Source organism: Amblyomma americanum, chromosome 1 (assembly GCF_052857255.1).
Source record: "Amblyomma americanum isolate KBUSLIRL-KWMA chromosome 1, ASM5285725v1, whole genome shotgun sequence".
NCBI classification, from domain to species: Eukaryota; Metazoa; Arthropoda; class Arachnida; order Ixodida; family Ixodidae; genus Amblyomma; species Amblyomma americanum.
The window spans coordinates 279,083,189-279,108,936 of NC_135497.1; the positions used below are offsets into that span (position 1 = coordinate 279,083,189).

Sequence of the window (25,748 nt, forward strand, 5' to 3'; positions counted from 1 at the left end):
TACCTTTCATTCTTATTTCTCAGTCTTGTAGGTGTAGATAGGCAAATTTCTCTACCTTGAAGCCAAGGCTACAGATGAGGTCATCGGGGAAACCAGGTCGCGTAACTGTGTCAGTTGGGCCTCGATGCTTACCAGCTTATGATGAATACGCAATCTGTTTAGGGCATGTTTCAATGCACCTCTAGGCACAGCCCTTATTACCAGCTTCGTGGCCGCTGATGAATATGTTAACATGTCTTTACAGGAAGGTTACGTGAAGCTTACAGGAAGCATTACAGGAAGGTTACGTGAAGCTGGTTTCCACATGACATAATCTGCTGCCTTGGCTTCAAGGTAATGAAAGAACTGCAGATTGGGCTAGTTGGTGATGCATAGTGGTGGTTCAACAGTGCAGCAGCACACACAGACCAAGCAGGAGACGAGACACACAAACCAGCGCTGAACTTAACACTTATTTTTTATTGGGAAGAAGCACGTCATATGTACAGTCACGGAAAAAACAGCGCACATGCGCAATGTCAACAAGACACATAGTGATAGTACATGGTAAAATCCGCTTTAAAAGCACGTTTGCATCCGCTGGACCGCTCCCCACTATGTAGCATATTGATTTCTCGAGGCGATAATGAAACAGGTGGCGTACTTACGCATCCTTCACTTTTTCTGATAATATGAAATGCCTCAGCTACTTCGCGAGTGCGCTGGTCAGGATGAGCGAACAGGACATCAGTGTGATCAAAAAACGGCGTGCATTTGCACGTGAAACAATGTTTAGCTAGGTTAGTTTCTTCGTTAAAGAATTAGCATGCTCCATGAGCCGCACGTTAACGCAGCTGCAAGTCTGTCCTATGTATGTAAGGCTACAGGACAGGGGAATTTGATACACTACACCCGTCTTGCAGGGAACATATCTATTTCATGGTTTATGCTGCAAGCATTTCTTCTGCGCCCTTCATGCCTTCTTTGAACCGCCGGCCCCACTCTTTCTAGTTTGTTAGGTGCAGAGAACAGAACCTTTACACCATGCTTGCTCCCCACCCTTTTAATCCGGTGCGACTGCTTGTGGACATATGGCATAACCACTACCCTTGTCCCTTCTTCGAACCCTTTTCCAGCCCCAAGGTACTTGCAGACGATTTCAGGGAACGGCGGACTTTGTCTGCACTCGAAACGAGAAGTGAGTCCGGGAAACCAGCTTCCCTACATCTGTCTGCCTGGGCTAAGAGACTGGGCATCATTTTATGATAACAACCATGCCTACGTGGTCTGTGTGTGCTGTTGCGCTGTTGAACCACCACTAATGAAAGAAATTTTTCGATTTACTCCTACTAGGCTGCAGAAAGAAGAATAGAAGTTAGCTGTTAAACTGTATGAGCATGGTGTTAGCCACGTGCTAACAAAAGAGGTCGGGCGGGCTGGTGTGAACTTAGTACGTAACGTGCCCACCAAATTATCTCGGTTGTGCAGAATGGTCAACCAAGGTGCCTCAAAAACTGCCCGCTGTAAGATGAAGCCCAGAAACAAATTCATAGCTTGTGACAGTGGTGTAGTTTAGGAGATCATTCTGTAATGTGAAGCGCCATATGTTGGACAATCAGGTTTGTGTGTCAACATTCTTCTAATGGGACATGTCTCCTACGTGGAGATAGGATATGTTAGCAGGCAAGCAAGATGCATGTCGGACTGTGAGTGCATTACACATTTCTGACGATGTAAAATTATGAGGAAATATAATCGAAAGCTAATTTGAGAGTGTCACATGTAAAAGGCCAAACGAGACAAAGAAGTTTGAAGGAGAAAAGAAGACTACGAAGACGGTAAGGATGAAGTGTGCCAATTGAAGAACAAAGAAGATGAATTATTCGACGGGGAGCGTGGCAAGAGGTGGTTCACGGAGAAGAGAAGAAGATGAAAAGGATGACGTATCAATGCCGAGGGTTTTAAAGCTAGAAGGGATGATAATACGCATGTGGAAAACAGAAGTGGAGGCTCCTGATGGTCAGGGACACTTTGGTTGGGACAGAGCAACGCCGGCTGCTGCTCCAGCAGTGCTGAGCCTATTCCGGGGATTCAGTGGCTGACGCAACCACCTCCTGTGCCCAGGGGTATCACAAACGCTGCTGCCGCGTGCCAGCTGCATCGCCCTGGTGGTCCCTCCAACGCCAACGTCAACGCCAATGTTGCTTCCACCAGTGCTTTGATCGGGTGTTCATCCGACACCAGCACTTCACACTTCGAACGTCACCTCAGCGCCGACGCTACTGCCTGGACCCACGCAACACTTCCTCAGCACCAAACTGTGAGCTTTAACACTGAATGCTAGTAGTGTCGCACTAGTCCAGTATTGTGTGTACCAGTACCATCAGATTTTGTTTTTTGTTGGTGTTTTTAATTAGTTTTGTGTGCTAGTGCCTGTGTGGTGTAGGGTTTATTAAATGCGTGTCCGTGTGCGTTCAGCTGTTGTCCGGTCTATTCTTTCAGTCCCAGCGTTCTCCTGTGATCCATGACAGCGAGATATTTGAGGCGTACATCATGCATACGAATTGTTCAATCTGCGTAGGCACATCATCACTAACATTAATGAAAAATGAAATTGACTATCTGGATAAATAATCACAACAGATGGGTCAGATGACGATTCCGTGACTTTCCTTTGTATTTTAGATGGTGCTTCCTTTATTTATTACAAGCAAAGCAATAAATTTCTCAGTCATTTGTCAGCGCTGTGCCTGTGTCATCTTGTCTGTCTCCTGTTGCCCTGCGCCTTGTTTTGCAAAGAATCATGCACGGACTGGCCCGGGTGCTCTCCGTGAAGTATTTTAGTGACCTCGTGCAAATTTTTCTTGATGGCTTTTTGAATTTAGTTGCTGCGGACTCGGGAGATATGTAAACTTAGCACAGCTGCCTACCTTTCAAGATGTCACATGCGGGGTAGATAAATGCATACTTTGTGTTGTGTTGCGGTGGACCACTGTCGTGGAAGGGGTTGCGTCGCTCACTTTGACACAAATACTATGTTTTCGACTGTAGCATCGAATGTTACTTCTGACTTGGCGTTGGTTTGTAAACCATAATGAAGTGCGCTATTATTTTCCTCTTTGTTGTGGTGGTGTTTTCTGCCATGTATAGTCAACTTATGTTCCAGCCAGGCTGGTGGTTTTTGTGCTGACTTGTTGCAGTTTGTGCAGAATTAATTGCATGGCCTGACCACCTTCATTCCATTTTCTAACAGGTAGCATTTTAACTCAAAATTGTTTTTTATTGCCACTTAGAGCTGTTTTCTCTGAAACCACAATCACTTCTTTGGAATGGTTCAGGGACTAACAGCTGGCGCTGGCTTGCCATATGGGCTGGTTTTTATTTTCTGTCGCCGTTAGCATGCGTAATATCACCCATCATTAAGGAGCAGTATGTTGGCATTTTGTAAGGATCATTGAGCAAAGAAAACTGATGTGAAATTTTTTTTTTTGTAAAGTGTGGACTCGCTTTATGCATGTTGTTCTTGGAAGAAAATGCTGAGAATCTGTTCGTGGGGGGAGGATGACTGCTCAGCACGCTCGCCATTGTAGTTGACTCCACAACTGTCATAGTGTCAGGATTATGGATGGTCAGCATAAGCTATTAAGTTTGTGTACAAGCTATTATATGTCTTTGAACACTTATTCCCTGAGAGTTACGTGTCAGTCGAAGCGCTCCTCAAGCTGGTTTATAATGGTGCACAAGCATGAATTTTTTATTGTTTGCTCTGAAAATTTAGGTAGATATAAGTTCAGTTGTTTGAAATTTTTGAATTAGTGTTCATTGGGTGGCATTAAGGAATTCATTGGCGAATATCTTTGTGCTTTGTTTATGGGTGTGTTTTCTTCTTATAATTAAAATGTTTCCATATTTCTGTACAGTTGTGGTTTGCCTGTAAATAAATGTTTTTCATAGGTGCACACAGCCTGTCTACTGCTATGAAGAGCTCGGGTAGTACCAATATGTTGCATTATGTAGGCGTTATAATGGTAAATTTAAAGAATGCTGAAGAAAAGTACTAGATGTGGACACAAAGTATGAACCCATTGCATGCATTTTTCCTGATGGCTGTGTGGGTGTAAGAAGCGTTAAAATGCCATTGGCTTGGCGGTAATAGCATGTGATTCACGGCAACATCTTTTGGTCACTTATTTTTATTTTTTTCATTTTCGGGGCGGTTCATTTGTGAAGTACGCAGAGTAAAACCTGTATGAAAACACAAGGCACCCTTTTGGGCCTAATTATGAACACTTGAAACCGGCGTTAAATATGTTTTATTTTAAAGCGAGAGCTCCGCTCCTCGGGCTACATTTTCTGATTTCGATGCAGATGACACAGTGGCCTACAATGCCTCACAAGGTCAAACCGTACTTAACTGCGTGGTGGTATGGCTTAAGCTATGTATCACCACATGATCATATGACAGGCCATTGGGTACCTGATTTTGACATTTGATTTGACAGTGGTGACCATGCTGAACAGAACTTTCGCTCGTGTAACTGGGATCAAGCCATGTTGAACCCTGGCCAATATTTTTTTTGACAGTGTAACTGCATGAGGTGTTTTGATAGTGTTTATGATGCTGTTACACTGGAGCCCTTTTGACATTAGTCTTCCATTAATGATGCTATGAATTCGGATCCAACAGGTGATATGCTGTCTTCTACCTTTTCTGAAATGACCTTATGTCTAAAATGATGACTCTATTTTCTCCTCTAATCAGCATCACAATGCGCAGATTAATTCCCTAAAGGTGCCCATTTCAGTAACCATTTTTTTTTGTATGTGCCAGAACGAGTAACTCGATGTCGCCAATCACGGACAGCATGATGTTTCAATTACTCAGAAGTGGAGCGCTGCTGTTTCTCCCGGCCAGCTCATGACAATGGGTCACGTCTTGTAACAGTCGAGAGGAAGTGTGCCACGCAGGTTTGGCAAACGACTCCTTTTGAGTGGATGGTGTTCAGTGCAGATTAACAGGTAATTTTCTCACGTTGCAGTGGGCGAACAGTATGTATGGCATTTTACAACTTTAACTATTATTAGCGTATGCAGTTGCTTAATTGCATAGGTCGTTCACAGCTAAGAGACCGCCTCTACCAGCCCACAGGAACGAATCATTCATCGCGAGGGGAGGAGAGGAAGACGCCCCCCCTCGAAACCTTTGTTTCTGAAATTCCTTCCTTTTCTGCTCCAGCTTGCCCTGGTTCGTATTATGCACTCGCGACCCTAGGCTGAGGGGTTTTTTTTCTGACTGACTGATGTAATGCCTATTTGGCCAGCAGTTTTCTGAAGAGTATTTTATTTATTTACACCAGTACCTGCAGCATCACAAGGGCATTATTAAAGGGGGGAGGGGGGGACAATTGGAGGAAAATGAACATATGTGACAAAATCTAATACAGCTAAGCACAGATGGTGAAAGCAACAAAATACGTAGCATCAGTAAGTTATCTCGACGGCAAACGGTCTTCAGTGTACCGCGGTGCAAAATTACGACACAGAAATGGAAAGGGTACACTATCGCATGAAGCGCAATGCCAGCCAAACGATATGGAGTAAACGGGATATTAATCTATGGCTTACTGCGTGACAATAAAGACAAGCTCTGAACACGTTTTACATTCATCAATGCTCATATATTTGATACTAAAATTTTTTTTTAAATTGGCCATTGACATTTTTTATTGCTTGTGTTTCAGCGGTGATTTTAGATTTATACCCCAGCACGTGACGAATAAAAGACGACGCGGCGTGACAGCGCGCGACTGCGCGCTCGGAACGGCAGACATCTTGACGTAGCGAGTGGATGAGGTCGTGGCCAGGGGCTGCTCTTGGACGGACGTTCGTGTTCTGCGCGATACGAAGGAACGGCTTTCAACCAGCTTGCTTGACAGCCTGGAGGTGAGCAATGCTCGTCTATTTTATCGCATTCGCCGTCGAAACTACCGCGCAATGTATGTGGCCTTGACCACATTGTGCGGCCCTGGAGGACGCGGTGGTATTTTCTGTAATTGGCTACGCCTAGGTCTGATTCTGAAAAACTCTTTCCTGATGACGCATCATCCCGCAGGAGCTACCGAATGAGCGTCATGTACTGTAGTGCGTTGTGGGCAGAAATTGATCGCTCACGTGGAGGCACTCTGTCATCGACGGCTTCGCAACCATTCCTAGGATTTCGAGTTCGGTCGTTGAACGCGAGAGTTTCTACGTTGCTTTTCAATTAAAATGTTGCCGCCATGGCCAACACTGAAGCTGCAACGCCGTACCGTGGATCCAGACGCCATAGGCACTTAGGCCCGTTCCTCGTGCTGCGATTAGAACGAAAAAATTCAGGGGTGCACTTTGTTGACCTAAATTGCGGTGAGGCAGAAGCCTTTAGCGCGGTGTTGCTATTTGTGTCGCTGATGTGTGGTGAAGATGTTTAAAGACTAACTACAAAGAGCATTTAGGCGGCATATCGTTCCATATCTGCGTTCAAGAGGCGTCTGGATTGGGATGCGATAGCGTGTTGCAGCACTGCCAAGGAGTCAACGGAACACCACCGCCCGTTCGGCGCGACGCCTTGCCCGTTGGACAATTTAAGGAAAAGAAATGACGCCTGTCTCACATCTCGGTGGACACCCTATCCGCGCTGTAAGGGAAGGAAAAGGCTTTCGTTAGTTGCTGGACCCCGCCGCGGTTGCTCAGTGGTTAGAGCGCTCGGATACTGATCCGGAGTTCCCGGGATCGAATCCGACCGCGGCGGCCGCGTTTCGATAGAGGCGAAACGCAAAAGGCGCCCGTGTGCTGTGCGATGTCAGTGCACGTTGATCTGCAGGTGGTCGAAATTATTCCGGAGCCCTCGACTACGGCACCTCTTTCTTCCTTCTTTCACTCCCTCCTTTATCCCGAATTTCCTTATGGCGCGGTTCAGGGTTCCGCCTGTATGTGAGAGACACAATTGAGCCTTTTCCTTTCCACAAAAACCAACTTTCAATTTCAGTTGCTGGATGTAACGGACACATCCATGGCCGCGATTATGAGCCATTAAAGGCTTAATTTCGCCTTTAAATGGTCGGCCTAGTCGGTGACGCCACAGCGCGATTTTCGGTCAGTGCTTTCACATGCAACGCGCGCCCAGCGAATTTGGTCGGAGGGACAATTTTGCATATGCAAGCCATGAATAAACGTGACGGAAGCTTTACACGAATTATGTTACTGATATTATTACCTGCGTATTTTTGCAAGGCATTAATATTTCGTATGTTTTGATTAGAAAAATGAGCTGCAGTTTAACTACTGCTGAACCTGGTAAGAGAGCGAAAGGTGTGGTGTATCGGGCAAGTAGACGCGGCTTGGCGTCTGTACGTTCCGCACACCGGATAGGCAGCGTGCCCAGCCTGGTGGCAATTAAATTAATGGCTGATCGCGAGAGGTTGGTCAGCCAATTAATGCTGCGGCCTATTGCTGCAGTGCCTCGTGTCTGCCACAACGTTGTCAGCGCTAATACATATAGGCCACATGTCTCTCACACCATGGCCACGTGCCTCAAAGCGCGAATGAGGCGTCCACTGACCCAGGGATCCAGTTATATGCACCCTTCCTTTCCTCGAAATCATCGGAGTCCGACGCAAACAAACATGAACGCCGACGGCCTATAAGCGGTATTCACATGGGGACATCGGCATGGATGGATGTGGGAAGGAGTTGAGCGACGTCACCGATCCGCCCAAGTCCACCCCAGCTCTTGGATTCACGATTCAGTGGGCGCCTTAGCGTTGTACCTCCATAAAAACGCAGCCGCCGCGGTTGGGTTCGAACCCGTAGGTCCTGGGTTCGAACCCGACCGCGGCGGCTGCGTTCTTATGGAGGAAAAACGCTAAGGCGCCCGTGTGCTGTGCGATGTCAGTGCACGTTAAAGATCCCCAGGTGGTCGAAATTATTCCGGAGCCCTTCTCTACGTCACCTATTTCTTCCTTCTTTCACTCCCTCCCTTATCCCTTCCCATACGGCGCGGTTCAGGTGTCCAACGATATATGAGACATATACTGCGCCATTTCCTTTCCCCAAAAACCAATTATTAATTATTATTATTCAGTGGGGCAGCAGGGAGACGCCGACATGGACGAGCGAAGCGCTGCCGGGCTGCGGAGACAGAGGGGCAGGGGTCGAAAAGGAAGTAAGGGGCCAAAACAATGCTCCCTTGTTGGGTTGTGGCGAAAAAAAGACAGAGGGGGAAACAATAGATGCGCGATAGGAGGGGATATAAGAGAAAAGAAACCAGAGGGGGAACAGCAAAAACAATTGTGGATTAGCCCAGATAATCCCGGATATACCATGCGAAAGTGAGATTGAGGTATCCACTGGCCCACAGAGCCGGTTGTGCGCCGTACGTTCCTTTGGTGAAAATGAACGGTCTTTGCAAAGTTGTCAACGCCAATGAACTTTATGAACGCTGTCGGCTCACTTGTTTTGTTTGGTTTTTGAGGAAAGGAAAAGGCATAGTAGCAGTCTCGCATATCTCGGTGGAATCCCGAACCCCGCCGTAAAGGAAGGGATAAAGGATCGAGGGAGGGAAAAAGGAAAGAGACAACTGAAAATTGAAATTTGGATTTTGAGGAAAGACGTGGCGCAGCGCAACGGCGAAACACTTGTGGCTCGGTGGTACTAGTTTCGCCTGCGCAGTAGTGATAGGCAGCGAGAGAGGAAATGCGACGGGGTCGGCGGCGGCGCCACCTGCGCCGTGCGTGACGTCACTCCTGCTTTGACATACGCCGGCTGGCGCGAAGCGCGGAGTTGACTGGCGTAGTGAAGCTTTTCGCTTCAAAAAGACGGCAGCGGGCTGCTCCCCACGCATCACCGAAGGCCACATCTCCCGGGGAGGACTGAACGTACCGGCCGAACGAACGGTCCCTTCCTCGATCGGCGGCGGCCACCGGAGCAAAACCGGAAGCTGCGTCGCCACGAGCACTCTCGAAGGCAGGACGTGTGAATACGCTCGGTTTCGGCGGCGCCTGCTGAGTGAAGTCATAGCTGTCACGTGGTTTGGTCTTCAAACTCGCGCACGGCGAAGAAGCTGCGTAGGGGTGGTGGTGGTGAAAGCCTTAATAGACAGAGGGGAGTTTAGGACACGCAGGTCCTTGGGCCCGTGCACGGCCCCACTGCACTCAAACGTTCATGCCCCGGAGGCTCATGACGCTGCATGGTAGCCCGGCCTGTGGCGGTGGCTTGCTTAGCCGCGGGTCCTCGGAGCGCAGTAGGGTTTCCCAAGCCTCTAAAGTGGTAAGTGCTCCAGGCCCCGTGGGGGGGATCCGCCGAGCAGAGGAAAAGGATATGATCGATAGTGGCTTTGGGGTGGTGGCAGAGAGTACAGGAGGAGTTTGTGTGGACTTGGTGATAGCGCGAGCGTATATATATAAGGGGAGGGTATCGCGCGTGTTTGGAGCCGCCTCCAGAGTGTCTGGTGATAATTTTCGAGGGAGGGATGGGGCGGGGGGTAGAGCCGACACCCGGCTTCGCAGGTCTGCATCTTGTCACTTAATGAATACATATGCGCTCCCGTGAGAACCCTAGATCGGAGGCCGCCGGTGCCAGGTTGAGGAACCCCGGGCTAAGCGTTGGCAGCCTCGTTTCCAGGATTCCTGGAGTGGGCAGGCACCCATATGAGCTCCATGTGGCGGGGTGGGTGTTCGGCAAGCGACTTCAGTATGCAAAATGCAGGGGCGTGAACTCTGCCATGAGCAAAATTTAGTATGGCAGTTTTAGAGTCCGATAGCTATATACCGGGCCTCCGTGCGCGTGATGGCTAGGGCAATGGTGGCCTCTTCATCCTCCTCCGAAGTGGCAGTGGGGATATGTGAAGAATGGCAATCGGTTGTAGGTAGGGGTTCGTGATGGCCACAAACACGTCAGCACCCGTGCATGAGGCATCCACCTGCATGGCATCCGGTTCCGTGCCATAGTGTTTGTGGAGTGCACGTGCGCGAGCTCTGCGGCGGGGTTTGTGGTTTGTGGAGTGCATATTTTTGGGGAGAGGTTTAATAAATATAGCTCCCGGTGAATGTGGTGGCGGACCTGGAGCTGTATGGGATCCGTGGCTGGTGTCTTGATACTAAGCGTGTGTAGGATGTGTCGGCCGGTGGTGGTTCTCTTGAGGCGTATGTATTGTATCTGTCGGTGGGTCTCGATAAGCTCAGCTATCGTGTTGTATAGGCCTAGCTGGAGGAGTTTTTTGGATGAGGTATTTAGGGGTATGTGCAGTGCTGTCTTAAATGCTGTTCGGATCATGGCATCCGAGTTGGAGATTTTTCTGCCCTGGAGTTTCAGGTAGGGGAGCACGAAGTGAAAGCGGCTGAGGACGGAGGGGAGTATAGTAAAGCTTTTGCTTAAATAAATAGTTTTGCTTCCATCGTGGCAACAGCTCCCACGTGACCCTATGTCGCAAAACCGTCTGCAGCTAGACCGATGTCCCTCCCCAGTCTCAGACCGACAGAAAGCGCAGCGCCACAGGTGAAAATCGCATGCTCGTGAAATGGGCCTCATTTGGCTGCCAAGGCACACCGTAAGGGCCTGCCTTTACGGTGTGCCTCAGCCTTCACTTGGATGAAGGCCTTCACGGTGGTGCTTTCATTGTAAAGGTCTTTCACGTAAAAGCCTTATGCTAAAGGCGTTTAGGGTAGATGCACTCCAATACCTCAGGTAGACGTTCTTTAGGCCGAAAGACTTTATGTTAAAGGCCTTTTATGTCAAATGGCTTTTGCACGTGAGGACCCTAACTCATAACTATATACTACGTGATATTGTCGCAAATGGGTTTCAGAATCAAAAAGTTAGGCACAGGCCGCAAGGAATCAAGCAATGTTCCAGCTCCAAAGAGCACGCGCGTCTCACTTTGTCCTCAAGGCACCGCTCGGGGACACCTGCCGGCATTATTCCCCCTCCGTATCCAAAAAAAAGGAAGCAAAAACATGGGCGCACTTGGGGCGACGTACCGGTGTCCATACCCTCACTTTGTCATCAGGATGATACTCGACGAAGCGATGTTGTTGGTTGTAGCGTTCTGCATCCGTTGCCTGCTGCCGGTGGATGTGCATACGAGCCAGTTGGCGGACTTGCTCTGCGTGCCGGGTAAATTCCTCGGCGTCTGGCGTGAGCACCTGGTCGTGAGGGGGGCACGGAAGCATGGCATCGAGCACTGTTTGGAGATCACGCCCATAGACGAGGCGAAACGGCGTAAATCGAGTCGTTTTCTGAATCGCCGTGTTGTAGGCAAACGTCACATATGGGAGGATCTCGTCCCAAGTCTTCTGCTGTACATCGACGTACATTGCGAGCATGTCTGCTAAGGTTTTGTTGAGGTGCTCCGTGAGCCCGTTTGACTGCGGGTGGTATGCAGTAGTCTTGCGGTGGTTCGTGTGACTCAGCTGGAACACCTCGTGCATGAGCTGCGCTGTAAACGCAGTGCCCCTATCGGTGATGACGGAGGACAGAGCGCCATTTCGTAAAGCAATGTGGTGTATGAAGAAGCACGCGATTTCAGAGGATGTACTGCGCGGCACCGCCTTTGTTTCCGCATAGCGCATCAAATAATCAGTCGCAACTATAATCCACTTATTGCCAGAAGACGACACAGGGAATGGGCCCAGAAGATCAATGCCGACTTGGTCCAAAGGTGTGCGAGGTGGCGCAATTGGATGGAGCTGCGGGCTTGAGCAGTGGTGACTTACGACGCTGGCACTCACGGCAACCTCTGACCTAGCGGTGGATGGTCTTTGCAAGTTTTGGCCAACAATAGCCCTGATGCACTCGAGCGAGCGTGCGTGCAAATCCCAAATGGCCAGAGGTGGGCTCATCATGACACGCCGAAAGGATGTCGCGTAGATCTGATGGCAGGACTAGGAGGTAGGGCCGGTCACCGTTGCAGGTGTTTTTCTTGAACAGTACGCCATTGTGAATGCAAAAAGAGGACGAGTGGTGGGAAAAGTGTAGAGGTATGTTAGAAGCATGGCCCTCCAGGTGATCCATGACAGACCGCAGGTCAGCGTCAGCACGCTGCTTTGCGACTAAGTCCGAACTGCTGATCACGCCTAGGAAACGATTGTCATCCTCTGCGCTGTCATCAGCTTGCTCGACGGCTGCGCATGAGAGCGTGTTGGCGTCTTCGTGTTTACGTCCGGGCTTATAGGCAATATCGTGTAATCAAATTCTTAAAGGCGAAGGCTCCAGCGTGCTAGGCGTCCTGATGGGTCCCGGAGATTGGTAAGCCAGCACAAGGAATGGTGGTCAGTGACCGCTTTAAAATGACGACCATAGATATAAGGTTGAAGTTTCATCGTGGCCCAGATGACAGCGAGGCACTCCTTTTCCGAGGTGGAGCAGTTGATTTCGGTGCACGAGAGTGTGCAATTCGCATACGCGATCACACATTCCACGCCTTCTTGATGTTGAACGAGGACAGCACCAAGCCCGATGTTGCTAGCGTTGGTGTGTATCTTGGTAGCAGCCTCCTCATCGAAGTGAGCCAGCACAGGGCTCACTCACGTCTCACTTCTTTGTCCTCAAGGCGCCGCCCGGGGACACCTGGCGGCATTATTCTACACGGAGTCATGCTAAACTGTCTGCTATTTTTAAGGTATAAGCCTTTCTTGGCTCATGAGTGGCGTCAATCATAAGTTGTACAGTAATTAAAATAAAATGTAAAAGTTGATAAGCAACATTTGCTAAGAAACATGGCACTCCTTTTCCGAGGTGTAGTTGATTTCGGTGCATGAGAGTGTGGAATTCGCATACGCGATCACACATTCCACGCCTTCTTGATGTTGAACGAGGACCGCACCAAGCCCGATGTTGCTAGCGTTGGTGTGTATCTTGGTAGCAGCCTCCTCATCGAAGTGAGCCAGCACAGGGCTCACTCACGTCTCACTTCTTTGTCCTCAAGGCGCCGCCCGGGGACACCTGGCGGCATTATTCTACACGGAGTCATGCTAAACTGTCTGCTATTTTTAAGGCATAAGCCTTTCTTGGCTCATGAGTGGCGTCAATCATAAGTTGTACAGTAATTAAAATAAAATGTAAAAGTTGATAAGCAACATTTGTTAAGAAACATATATGTAATCATATTAGTGACCGTAAATAGATTGTAAAAAATAGTGATAGCGATAATGACAATTACTGATAGTGAGAGTGTTGGAGATATTGATGGTAATGATAGTGATGATAGCTGTGGAGAGTGATAGTTCTAGAAATAGTGATAATTATAGTGGTAATGATAGCTACTGATAGTGCTAAAGATAGTGATAGTGAAGATGACAGTGATGATGATAGTGATAGTCTGTGATACCAATGGTGATGATAGTGGTGACCATAGTAATGAAGGTGATTGCAATAGAAAAATGAAAATGGAGGGAGAAAAGTAAGAATTGAAATAAATAATAAGAAACAAAAATAAAAACAATGAAAAATGGAGGGAGAAATAAAGGAAAGAAAGGCTATTAAGGCTATTAATAGCATTTCTGCTATTAAGCAGACATAAGTGCAATCTTGTATTTTTTTACAGCAGCACTGTGTGCTACTACAGAATTTTTAGTGGGCAATACGTGATTTTATGCATGCACAACACGGCTTCTAATTCTAAAATTACTTTTTTACTACGTAACATTTCCTATGGTATACCTGAATGCAGCACTCCAAGATGGCTACCTGCAAGCGGCATAAAGAACGCCTACACGAGAGTATCTCAATGCCGCAACTTGGCTTAGCCCCAAGGCTGGCGCTGGTGCTGTTCCTCATCGGCAAGAAGCCGCGACTTCAGGAAGCCGTCATGCTGGCGCCCCGAGCAGACCCGTTGGTCGTGGTGCCCAAGTATCGACTCAACCTGTCCGGCTTATTCACCCCCAACTGGAGCGACGCGCCAGGTGAGTGTCTACAAACGGCACCTGTTTGGAATAAACTTCGGGGCATTAAATATGTCTAATAATTTTTCAAAACATATCCTCATTTTAATTTAATATTTTTCTTTTATTATCACCAAAGGAGTATTTTTCAGCGTTTCCAACTAATACGCCACAGCTACTGAGTTGCCAAATAGTGTGCTGGGCCTTGAAGGTATATGCAAAAGCGTTATCAATTCAATGCCTGGATTGCACAAATATTCACTCATTTCTACAATGTGCTCTCAGCACAACTCTCAAGCAACATTACGTAGAAAAATAATAAAGTAATTATTTTAGAGCAAGCCCAGTAACCTCTTTAGGTTACTGCTATAAACATCCTTGGTTTCTCTCTGACTTATTTGAAATATCACATGCACTGCAAGATGAGATTGAAGGAAATAAACACGAGTAGCTACCCTTGGAAGTGACGCATGTTGAACACAGACCTCTGGAGTCATATGTCGAAACAAAATATTTTAAGGCGCTTTAACAGGCTGACTTGTGTTTGTCGAATGTGCCCTGGAGATGAAAAGTGGCTGGCATCGCTAATTTCACTGCCTTCACGATCGCTCAGTTGGGCAATGAGCCAACTTTAGTGGTACATTTTTAGAGCAAGAAGGGAGTTTATTTTGTTCACAGTTTGGCGACATGTCGCTGTAAGTATAGGCAGTATAAAACGACACATACAGGAGCCAATTTAGACAGGAAAAGTTTCACTGGCTGCACACTGATGTAGGTGCAACCGATGATTCTGCTTTTGCACAACTTTCATGAAATGCCACTGTGCATCTTGTATTGATGCCTTTGCAGTATTACAGGAGGCCTAAACGTAGTGGTACAGATGCACAGAACTTGTGGTTGTGTTTAAATCACCTTACTCACTAGCACTTTCAACTCCGGGAACTATTGCGTGAGGTAAACCAACTTTGCAAACACAGGAGAGAACAGTTGGTGTGTGAGCAGTGAGCTGATGCCTGCTTTCCATTGCTGAAAGACTGAAAGAGAGAAAGTAGGGAATTCATCCAGCCATGTGTGGCTCGATTCTTTGCTGTCATAATTAACTTTATAGGCTTCACGTTTAGTTTACCTAGTATACTCTTCCTCACAGCGGGTTGGCACTGATGTGGAGGCTGCATGCCATTCTCACGTCTTAGAGTCTCTGCTCCAGGAGTGTAGTGCCAGAGAGGAAATCTCGTGTTTCCCATGCTTTTAGCTGCTCTATCGTTTGCACAAACGCTGTGGTCTTAGTCCCACATGTCGGGAAGGCTGGTTGGTATTCACAAATTTATTGCAGGCCTTTGTGACTCTTGTAAAGAAGATGATGACCCAGACAAAGCAGATAACTCGTGAAAACGAAGAAGATGGCCCGCGCGTCAGCCATATTGCTACCGCCACGTGCGTCTGTGCCCGACCTGGTTGCCCTCGGATTGTTCTCGCCGCTGCTCCCTTCCTCCGAGGTCTTTTAAATAAACCCCTGGTTACATTTGGTGGAGCTGCCGGTTAACAGCCCTGGAATTGCGCAACCGTACTCTCCCTCCACCTGCGATGCCTCACGACATTCAACATCAAGCCGTGCAAGTGGGCCCAGCTGTTACCTGCGCCGGCTCCCTTCGCCAACGGGATCCAGCCATCTTCAGTGGGACCGATGAGCAGGATGTCAAAGATTGGCTCACGTCTTACGAGAGGGTGAGCCTTTACAACAAATAAGACGAAGCCACCAAACTAAATAACGTAATTTTTTATCTCACCGGTGTGGCTAACCTGTGGTATCGGAACCACCAGGTGGACATCAGCACCTGGTCTGCTTTCAAGATAACCTTCTCCGAAGTGTTTGGTCGTCCTGCTGTTCGGAAACTCTGCGCCGAACAACGCTTGCGTGAACGGTCTCAGCAGGTCGGCGAAAGCTTTACCAATTACATAGAAGACGTCATTGACCTATGCAAGCGTGTCAACCTCAACATGTCAGAAGCTGACAAGATTAAACACATTTTGAAGGGTGTTGACGACGAAGCCTTTCAGATGCTGGTAGCGCGCGACTTGCGCACCGTTGCTGAAGTCGTCACACTCTGCCAAAGCTTCGAGGAGCTGCGGAAGCAGAGGCTCCTGACTCGACAGCACCCTCGACTAATTGAGTCGCTTGCTGGACTGACACCAGCAGCTGACACCTCATCGCTGCTGCAACAAATCAAACACTTTGTTCGGGAAGAAGTGGCGCACAGCTGACACCTCATCGCAGCTGCAACAAATCAAACACTTTGTTCGGGAAGAAGTGGCGCGTCAGCTTTCTCTTCTGCCGAACCCTACAGGGCTAGCTCCAGATTTGGCTCCGGCCCTTCGACACGCCATCCAAGAGCAGGTTTCCGAGGCTCTTCCACCCGCCCATCCGCCACCACCTGTCGCCGCTCCACTGACATATGCCGACGTTGTCGCCCAGACGCCGCCCCCTATGGCCGCTCCGCTGACATACGCGGACGTTGTCGCCAGACCTCGACCGCCTACCTATGCTTTGCCTCCAACACCTGCGCGAGCGGTGGCTCCTTCTCTTAGGCCGGCTCCGCGAGTCAGGAATCCCTGGCGCACCATCGACAACCGGCCTATCTGCTACAATTGCGGCTTGCCTGGTCGTGTGGCCCGGCTTTGCCGCCGCCGTCTCCCAGTCTACGCGCCACCTCCTCCAGCTCCCGCGTATTGGCCTTCCACGAGTCAGTACTCCGGATCTGCTGAGCCGCCGTCTAGTCGTCCTTTTTCTCCTGACTGTTCAGCCCTTTCTAGACGCCGTTCACCTTCACCGAGGCGCCGCTCCGTTTCTCCTATGCGAAGTCGCGCCAATCTCCCTCAGGAGGAAAACTAGGTGCTGCAGTTCCTGAGGCGAGAACTGTGTCCCTGTCAAACTTTCCAAGGCCTCACATATCCCGTGCTAATCTGATCGAAATTTCTGTCGAGGGCAATACTGTCTTGGCCCTTGTGGACACCGGTGCTGCGATTTCTGTTATGGACGAAAAGTTTTGTAGTTCGTTGAAGAAGGTAAAGACGGCGATTGCTGGACTGTCGCTGCGTACGGCCAGCGCTGAGCACATCAAGCCGTGCGCAGCGTGTACCGCTCGAGTTGTGATTCAGGACTCCCTCTACACGATAGAATTCGTCGTGCTGCCTTCCTGTTCCCATCCTGTTTTTCTGGGCTGGGATTTCCTTTCCGTCCATGAAGCTATCATCGACTGTGCTCGAGCGGAAGTCGGGTTCTCTTCTCTGCCCAATCCTTTTCTGGACGCCACTCCTCCTGTTGCCTGTGTTAAAACCCTCGCCGCCGAAGACATCGACATTCCCCCGTGCTCGTCCGTTCTTGTACACTTGTCTTGAGACTCTATCGGTGACGACACTGTCCTCTACTCCAGGCCATACTTTTCTGCACCGCAAGTGTCTCCCTCTGCCATACGCCGTACTGACTGTGTCCGCTGGCCTTTCGATACTTTTGGTTTCTAACCCGTTTTCCTGCCCTACCGCTCTGCGCCTTGGTGAATGCCTCGGCAGTGTGCAGCCCATCGCATCTCTGCTCATCCGCGAGGAGACCGACGATACATCGCTCCTAGCCATGAACGCGCTCAGCCCTCCTGCCTCTACGCCAGATCTCTCTTCTACCGAATTGTTCTTGTGCTCCATCAACGCCGATCTTCCCCCGCCGCACAGAACACAGCGTCTCGCCCTCCTTCATCAATTTCGCTCCTCCTTCGACGCTCACCGGACTTCCTTGGGCTGAACTTCCACCGTCACCCATCGCATCGACACTGGTGCCCACGCGCCGCTTCGGCAGCGCCCCTATCGTGCGTCTCCAACCGAGCGCCAGACTATTACAGAGCAAGTCGACCAAATGCTTCAAAACTGCGTCATTCAGCCCTCAAGTAGCCCTTGGGCATCACCTGTTGTCCTTGTGAAAAAGAAAGATGGCTCCATACGCTTGTGTGTCGATTACCGCCGCCTTAAGATAACGCGCAAGGATGTCTAGCCACTCCCTCGCATAGATGACGCTCTGGACTGTTTGCAAGGGGCGGAGCTCTTTTCCTCCCACGATTTACGTTCTGGGTACTGGCAGGTCCCCATGGAAGCAGCCAATTGTCCCAAAACTGCTTTTGTGACCCCCGACGGATTGTATGAATTTACTGTGATGCCATTCGGTCTTTGTAATGCCCCTGCTACCTTCGAACGGATGATGGACACCATTTTGCGTGGACTCAAGTGGAAAATGTGTCTATGCTATCTCGACGACATTGTCGTCTTTTCCCCCGACTTTGAAACCCATCTATCCCGCCTGAAGCACGTTTTTACCTGCCTTTCTGACGCTGGCCTGCAGCTCAACTTGAAGAAATGCCGTTTTGCTGTGCGTCAGCTGACAATTTTAGGCCACGTCTCTAAGCAAGGCGTTCGTCCCGACCCAGCTAAACTTCGCGCTGTCGCAGACTTTCCCAAACCCACTTCCATCAAAGACTTGCGCAGCCTCTTAGGTCTGTGCTCTTACTTTTGGAGATTTATTCGCAACTTTGCTTCGATTGCTGCGCCTTTAACACAACTGTCCGGCAGTTCCGGCTTATCGATGTGGTCTCCAGCGTGCGACGATGCTTATAACGCTTTGCGCCGCCTCCTCACAGCGCCGCCCATACTGGGCCATTTCAACTCGACCGCTCCTGCCAAGGTCCACACGGATGCCAGTGGTCTCGGCCTCGGCGCCGTACTCGCCCAGCGCATCTGTGGTTTTGATGAATACGTTGTTGCCTACGCAAGCTGCACACTTACGAAGGCTGAAACTAATTACCCCGTCAGTGAAAAAGGGTGGCCATCGTATGGGCCCTTGCCAAATTCCGCCCGTACCTCTATGGCCGCTCTTTTGACGTTGTGACGGACCAACATGCGCTTTGTTGGCTTTCTTCCTTGAAAGACCCATCCGGCCGCCTTGCCAGGTGGGCACTTCGTCTGCAAGAATATGACATCCGCCTGGTCTATCGTTCCTGCCGCAAGCATCAAGACGCTGATGCCCGATCGCCAGCCTTTCCACCTCTGACGTCTCCCCGTCGTCCCTTCACATTAGCGACATGCCCTCAGTGCAACTTACTGACCCCTGGATCGCTTCTCTTCTCGACTTTCTCTCCAACACGACGGCTGCTTCTCCATCCCGTGCTCTCCGCCGCCATGCATCCCACTTCGTGATTCGCGATAAACTCCGCTATCGTCGTAACTACAGCACCGACGGCCGCAAGTGGTTACTCGTTATTCCTCGCCACCTGCACACGAACATATGCGCCTATTTCCACGCTGACCCACAATCTGGCCACGCAGGAGTTTTCAACACTTACATCCGCATCCGGCTGCGCTATTACTTGCGCGGCATGTACACCTTCGTACTTAAATACGTACGCGCCTGTCTCACCTGTCAACGTCGCAAGCCATCTCCTCAACGTCGCAAGCCATCTCCTCATCGTTCTGCTGGAGAGTTGCAGCCACTCCTTTGCCCACCACGCCCTTTCGACCATATCGGCATTGATTTCTACGGCCCGCTTCCGTACACTGCGGCCGGCAACCATTGGGCTATCGTTGCGGTTGATCAGCTCACTAGATATGCCGAAACCGCCGCCCTTCCGTCTGCCACAGCGACAGACGTTGCCTCCTTCCTTTTGCAACGTTTCGTCCTTCGTCACAGTGCACCTCGTGAACTGCTTAACGACCGCGGATGGGCCTTTTTGTCCGATGTCGTCACCGCCCTGCTCTGCCAGCGCAACATAATCCATCATACCACCTCCGCCTATCATCCGCAGACAAACGGCCTCACCGAGCGATTTAACCGCACCCTCGGGGACATGCTCTCTATGTACGTCGCATCCAACCACTCGAATTGGGATCTCATCCTCCCTTATGTGACTTTCGCCTACAACACCGCCCAGCAGTCTACTACTGGCTTCTCTCTCTTCTTTCTTCTTTACGGCCGTCATCCATCTGCTGCCATAGACACCATTCTGCCTTACCAACCTGACGCCTCCGGATATACCCGTTTCTGAAGCTGCGCAACACGCAGAAGATTGTCGCCAAATCGCCCGGTCACTCACAACTGACGCCCAGTATCGCCAGAAATTCCGCTTGTGTGGCTCTGGATACCATCAAGTACTCCTGGACTCTCCTCCAAATTTCTCGCCAAATATCAGGGTCCCTACCGTATCCTGGAGCACACATCTCCAGTTAATTACGTCGTCGAACCCCTCACGCCATCTCCCGATCTCCGCCGCCGCGGCTGCGAGACAGTTCACATCCAGCGTCTCAAGCCTTACTACGACCCCTCCATATTGCTGTTGTCGTAAGTCGCCAGGATGGCTCCTCTTCGCCCCGGGGGTGATTGTGAAGAAGATGATGACCCAGACAAAGCAGATAACTCGTGAAAACGAAGATGGCCCTGCGCGTCAGCCGTATTGCTATCGCCATGTGTGTCTGTGCCTGACCTGGTTGCCCTCGGATTGTTCTCGCCGCTGCTCCCTTCCTCCCAGGTCTTTTAAATAAACCCCGGCCTTACAGCTCTATTTAGTTGACTTTAACAATATTGTGGACTCAAGGTGGTTTTCTAGTGAATAGCATGTTGCTTAGCTGAAGACACCAGATGTTTAAATTCCTTGAATAATATTTAGCTTCATGCGGAAAACACAGGACATGGAAAAAAAGCTCTGGGGGAATAAATTTTCACACGTATTGCTGACACCTTTTCTTGAGAGCCCAAGTTAACTGCACAACATTTGTTAATTGTCCTTACGAAATATCCACTATGTTTGCAGAATCGTTTCCAATGAGAGTTCGTTTTATAAATCCTCTACCTGTTAGTGCTCGCAGCAGGTTAATTTGTGTTTGTACTGTAATTATTTGATTTAGTTCTTGGAATCATTTGTGCACTTTTTGTCCCCTAACATGTTGACTCCAGTCATCTTCGCGTTTCCTAAAATTTATATGCTTGGCATGCAACGTAGCTTTGCTAGACCAGGGACAAGGCAACCATGGCTGCTGGTGTGCGTATCGTCCTTTGGCGGCCACCCAAGCTCCCTGGAGCCGCAGGAGTGCGACCCTGGAGCCACATCGCATGGCCATCAATTGGTGAGTCCAAAGTCCCGCTGGGTGCAACACCGCTTCCGGAGGCTAATGCTTAAGATGGGCTCAGGGCTGCAGCCTTTCAAGCATGATGTCACTAAAATGCTAGAGCAACTCGGCGCCATCGTGGAACTCACATGCAGGCCCAGTGTGGCAGTGAGTGACCTCGCATTGAGCATGGGGGTTGGTGGTATCATAGATCAGATCAGAATAAAGCACACTAGCATACGCTAGTGTACACATATTTGTCTTAGCGTGCACTGAGCATCCAAGAAGCATGAAAAACATTCAGGACCTGTTATACAGTGAGAAGTCTGTCAAAATTCATTATTTCGTGACAAATGAAAATTCAAACATAATGCTGCAAATCTCCGTGTTTTTAATGCGAAAGCAGTTCTTGTCTCATGGGTGACGGTCACAGGAGCTGTCAGCAGATTGTGTCATCAGAGCATGTCCTCAAGAAAATTACCATTAGAAAAAAGAAATGCTCCAGCATTTCGGGTTCTAACCCTGGACTTAAGTGTGCCAGGCGGGCATGCAATTCATATGCCATGAAGGGTCTTCTGTTCTAGTGTGTTAGAGGGGCAAGAAGTCAACACGTTTTGGTGTGTGCAACAGTAAAGTGTGTTCCCAATATGTTCTGATGTCAGACAATGATGACTTGCAAGAAAAGTTGCCGACATCATCGAAGGGTCACTGAATAGGTGTCATATGACAACGATGACTTGCAAAAATGTTCCTGAGGTTCTAATGACTTTGCATTTCTCTAACATAGCAGACTGCAGTGCTCTCCAACTTTTTTACATTCTCTTCATCCTTGTTCTCCTCAGTACTAGAGATAATAAATTCTTGCGTACAAATGAAGATCTTAAGGGCGAAAATGGATGTTAATATTCACTGCCATCTGGCTGCATTTCTCGTCATCAGAAGGCGTTAAGGATAATTTTATGCAAAAACGAAATGGCAAAACAAGTCTGAAGGGCGCTGAAAAGGGAAGAAAGCATACTTATTAGTACGGTATTAACAGCACTTGTTGCATTGGCGAACTAACGACTGTGACGACTTGTAATGCAGAGAGGGGGGACTCTGAATTTTTTATTTTCCTTTTGATTGTGCTGCTTTATTTTCATAAGGGAAATAACACGAAGCTAGCATGTCATCATAAGCAACGCATAAAGTGACCAAGATATGAAAGGGAAAAAAGGAATCAGAGGAATGGGCTGACAAGGCTTTTTGAAACCCCTTTAAGCCTTGTTCATAGGCATAATACAGATGACAAGTGCATAGTTACTCCTAATTTTGTTTTGATTCTTACGCTAATTGCATTATATACTTTTACTCTCCTTTAACTTTCAGTTTGCGTCATAGTGCACCGTGAAGAAAGAAAAGATGCAAGATAATGCAAGTGAATTTGATTTACTGCAGGAAAAAAAGAATGTCCTGCGAGTTTTGTCTGTGGGCACACTCCTGCAGCTCAAAGCGTGCATCTGCGGTGCATTCGAGCCACGTTTCACGTCTGCCTGTCTGCAGTGGGAAGGGGCCTACAACTTCTGACGAAAACTGGTAACGTTTAAGTCATTAATGGCTCTTCCTGAGGTGTTATACGGAATGTGCTTTTTGTGCACTTATCCATCCTCAATGCCAGTGTCGTTGTGGCATTACAGAAAAAAGTGAAAATAGCCGCGCTCAGAACTAGGAAAGTTCCTATTTGAGGCAGTGTGGAAAGTGCGACAAGAGGAGGATGTGGAATATTTTTGCAGAATATTGATAAAGGCACAAATGGTCCCCTAGGCTATGCTATTAACTGCATCAAGCTTACTTATTGAAAAAAAAAAGAAAATGAAACAGTGACACAGGAAATAATGTCGCAGGATTGTTTAAAAATAATCTAAGTGAACAAATGGAAACGTAGCATTCAGCTGCATTACCTACTTGCTACTTTTAGAAGTGTTTTCATTTTGTGTTCTTGTCTGATTTACTCACTGCTTCTATGATTTCAATTTCCCTATTGCATATTTGTTTACCTGCTGCCTAGGCTTCCAGTGGGCTGAGGCCTTGTGGAAGGGGGAGGTAGGAGGGCTGGTGGTGTACAGTGCATCTGGAAAGTAGAGTTCCCTGGTGAATGAGGCCTCTGAAGGGTGGCGGTGGGCGGGGATGGGGAGGATGACCAATGGTGGTGGTGCATAGATGGGCTGCACCCTATCTAGTGGGATGAGGTGGGGCAGGGTGCTGGTGGGTGTGCTGCCGCCCCCTAGGGTTCTGCCAACCAGATCGGCGTTTTGGTGATGGACAGTAGCACTGCTTCTGCAGTAAAATGAAAGCTTTATGTCTTCTGTGCGCATTTGGTTTGTTGTATTTGGTAATCTTGTAACAGTTACATCATTAATGTCTCATTTGGTCTTTGACAACAAATACGAATCGGTTTATGGGTTTTAACGCCCCAGATCGGCTCGGGCTATGAGGAACACCATTTTGAAGGGCTCTGAAAATTTCGGCCACCTTGGGAAGAACCCCAGGTGGTCGTTCCTCATAGCCCTCAGAGCCTTAGCGTTCCTCATGGCCCGAGTTACTTTGGGACAATAAATGCCATAAATCGATTAGTATCTTTTGCTAATTTTATTCTGATGCTGTTTCCTATGGTCAGTATACATATTTATGTAGGCCCAGCGTAACTGTTAGCACAGAACACAGGACAAGAACGACTTGGACGCAGACACCACTGCGCTTGTGTCCGCGTTTACTTTGCGTCATGTCTCAGCATTTGCATTGAACCCATTATAGATACATGCAACTATTTATAGATATGTGCCACTGTTGTTAAAAGAAACCTGGAGGGGACACTTAACCTCCACCTTAAGGGTATCATGTGATAGTGTTAATCAGGTAATGCCTGTATCCGTGGAATTTGTCATCCTCAACTTTACGTTCATTGTTCTCTGGGAGCCCTCATGCAACCCCTGGCACAGTAGTGCAGCAGTTAAGCTATGCGCAACTGCCCAGCGATGCAGGTGCTGCTACGAGTGGGGCTCGAGATCCAGCTTTCTCTTCCTGAGCATTATTGTACGACCAATTAATAATTGAACTGCCATCTGCCACGCTGGGCAATTTTCTCACAATCCGGTGGGGACGCTGTGATGACACCACTAGGTCACTTGACCTAGCTGGCTCATTTAGGCTGCTTCTCCGAGGATTTTTCACTTACTACGCCACCGCCGCCGCCAGATTTTTTCCAGAATGAAAGTTTAACGTTATCGCTTTGATACACAGCCAAAAGGGTCTCTTTTTAAGCTATGTAGTGTGGCTCTTGTTTAACTTCTTGAAGATCTGTACTCCGGACCACTTATATCAAGACCTGCTGTCACCTTGGAAAGATTCGGAACGCCCATGAGGCAAAACAAGCTACGGGCATGGACCAGAAACAAGCCAGGTAGTCTGTATATTTTGTACAAATTGTGTAGCAAGTAGCTCAGCCTCAACCTCAGTCATGGTTCTAATACTGTGGGGAGGTTTTGTGTGGCATTGGGTTTTGTGAGGTTTTTCAAAGGAAGGTTGTGCTCCAACCGATATGTTTTTCATACTGTGGTCCACGACACCTTGTAACCCTTCGCCCTGAACCTCGCCACGTCATTCAGGCAAGAGGTATAAAAATCTTGCTGGCTGCCTTTCTATTCAGTGGCTTCTTCAGCTCAAGTTATTACAGCTGAGCTGGCCATCTTGCATCTCTTGTGGAAGAAACAGCACGAAAAATAATTACAGAAATGGGATGTTCTGGATATGTAGGACCCGCCTCGGTGATGGCCTTGTAGTATCGCCAGTAGCATGCAGAACCTAGCGATGTTACTGAGTAAGCCAGCACGGCCTGGCCCGAATCGAACGCTTGGCCTAGATTCCCAGATGTTCCACTGGTGCTTTAAGCTGTGTGCTGGTAAGCGTGTGGAAGGTAAGCCGAGTGCTGTTTTGCACATTACAATTTATCGGATCATAGCAAGTGTTGTGTGGAGACCACATAACAAATCTCGTTTGTGAATTTGTGTTGCTATGTGTTGGACCCTTGCCGCGCAGGGTCCTCCCACGCTGGACACGGCTGTTGCGTGGCTTCCGTACAGGGACCAGAGGGGAGCCGCCATCATAGCCGCACACTTCGGCCCGCAGCAGCGATGGTTTTCCGAGACTTAGGAGCCATGTTGCTGAATTTTCGACCCTAAATCGCTGCATGGCGATGGCGTATTGTGCTGCCATGCACGTTACTTTTGTACGTCTTGGCAAATTTCGTATTTCTTTGTAGTTTGTTTAGCGTAACATTGATTGCGTGCTAAAATATTGTGTTCTGTGTGTGATTATTACTTAGCCGTGCACTAAAGCCTGTGGTGTGCAGGCTCGATGCAAAACAGTTTTTGTGCAGTTGGCCAAAACCTTAATGAACAGCATTGAATCGCAAGAGGACACACGTGCTGCATCCACTGGTGAAATAAGAGCTGAGTGACTGGTGAAGCAACGCGGAAATTTTTTTTCCCGCTAATCGACATGTCCGGAACTTTTGTCTATAACTTTATATTGGGAAATTAGCCACCCAAACCTTGTATTCAGTTCCTCGTACGCAGTTTGTAGTACCTGATGTATTTGAATGCGTTAGCATTTGAAGCCCCACCATGAAAAAAGTGTCCGGCGTTGTCCGGCGGCATTGTGGGTTGTACACTTGACTGTCGC

The 25,748-nt window shown here is 48.7% G+C and overlaps 1 protein-coding gene across 8 annotated transcripts in view; it reads left to right on the top strand.

The window, feature by feature from the left end:
* Nucleotides 1–25,336, top strand: part of LOC144115175 (uncharacterized) — a 39,230-nt gene extending 13,894 nt beyond the window's left edge. For 2 of the 8 annotated variants that reach the window (XM_077649396.1, XM_077649394.1), the window contains 5 exons: nt 5,721–5,922; nt 13,682–13,913; nt 20,924–21,047; nt 22,467–22,604; nt 25,104–25,331. In XM_077649396.1, coding sequence (XP_077505522.1) covers nt 13,691–13,913; nt 20,924–21,047; nt 22,467–22,604; nt 25,104–25,173 — 555 coding nt within the window. In that variant the 5' untranslated portion in view covers nt 5,721–5,922; nt 13,682–13,690 and the 3' untranslated portion in view covers nt 25,174–25,331. Of the gene's footprint in view, nt 1–1,115; nt 2,300–4,810; nt 4,948–4,980; nt 4,999–5,720; nt 5,923–13,681; nt 13,914–20,923; nt 21,048–22,466; nt 22,605–24,363; nt 24,469–25,103 lie in introns of those variants that run through there. The other 6 variants (XR_013311296.1, XM_077649400.1, XM_077649395.1 and 3 more) reach the window with 6 other exon arrangements.
* Nucleotides 25,337–25,748: the final 412 nt, after the last annotated feature.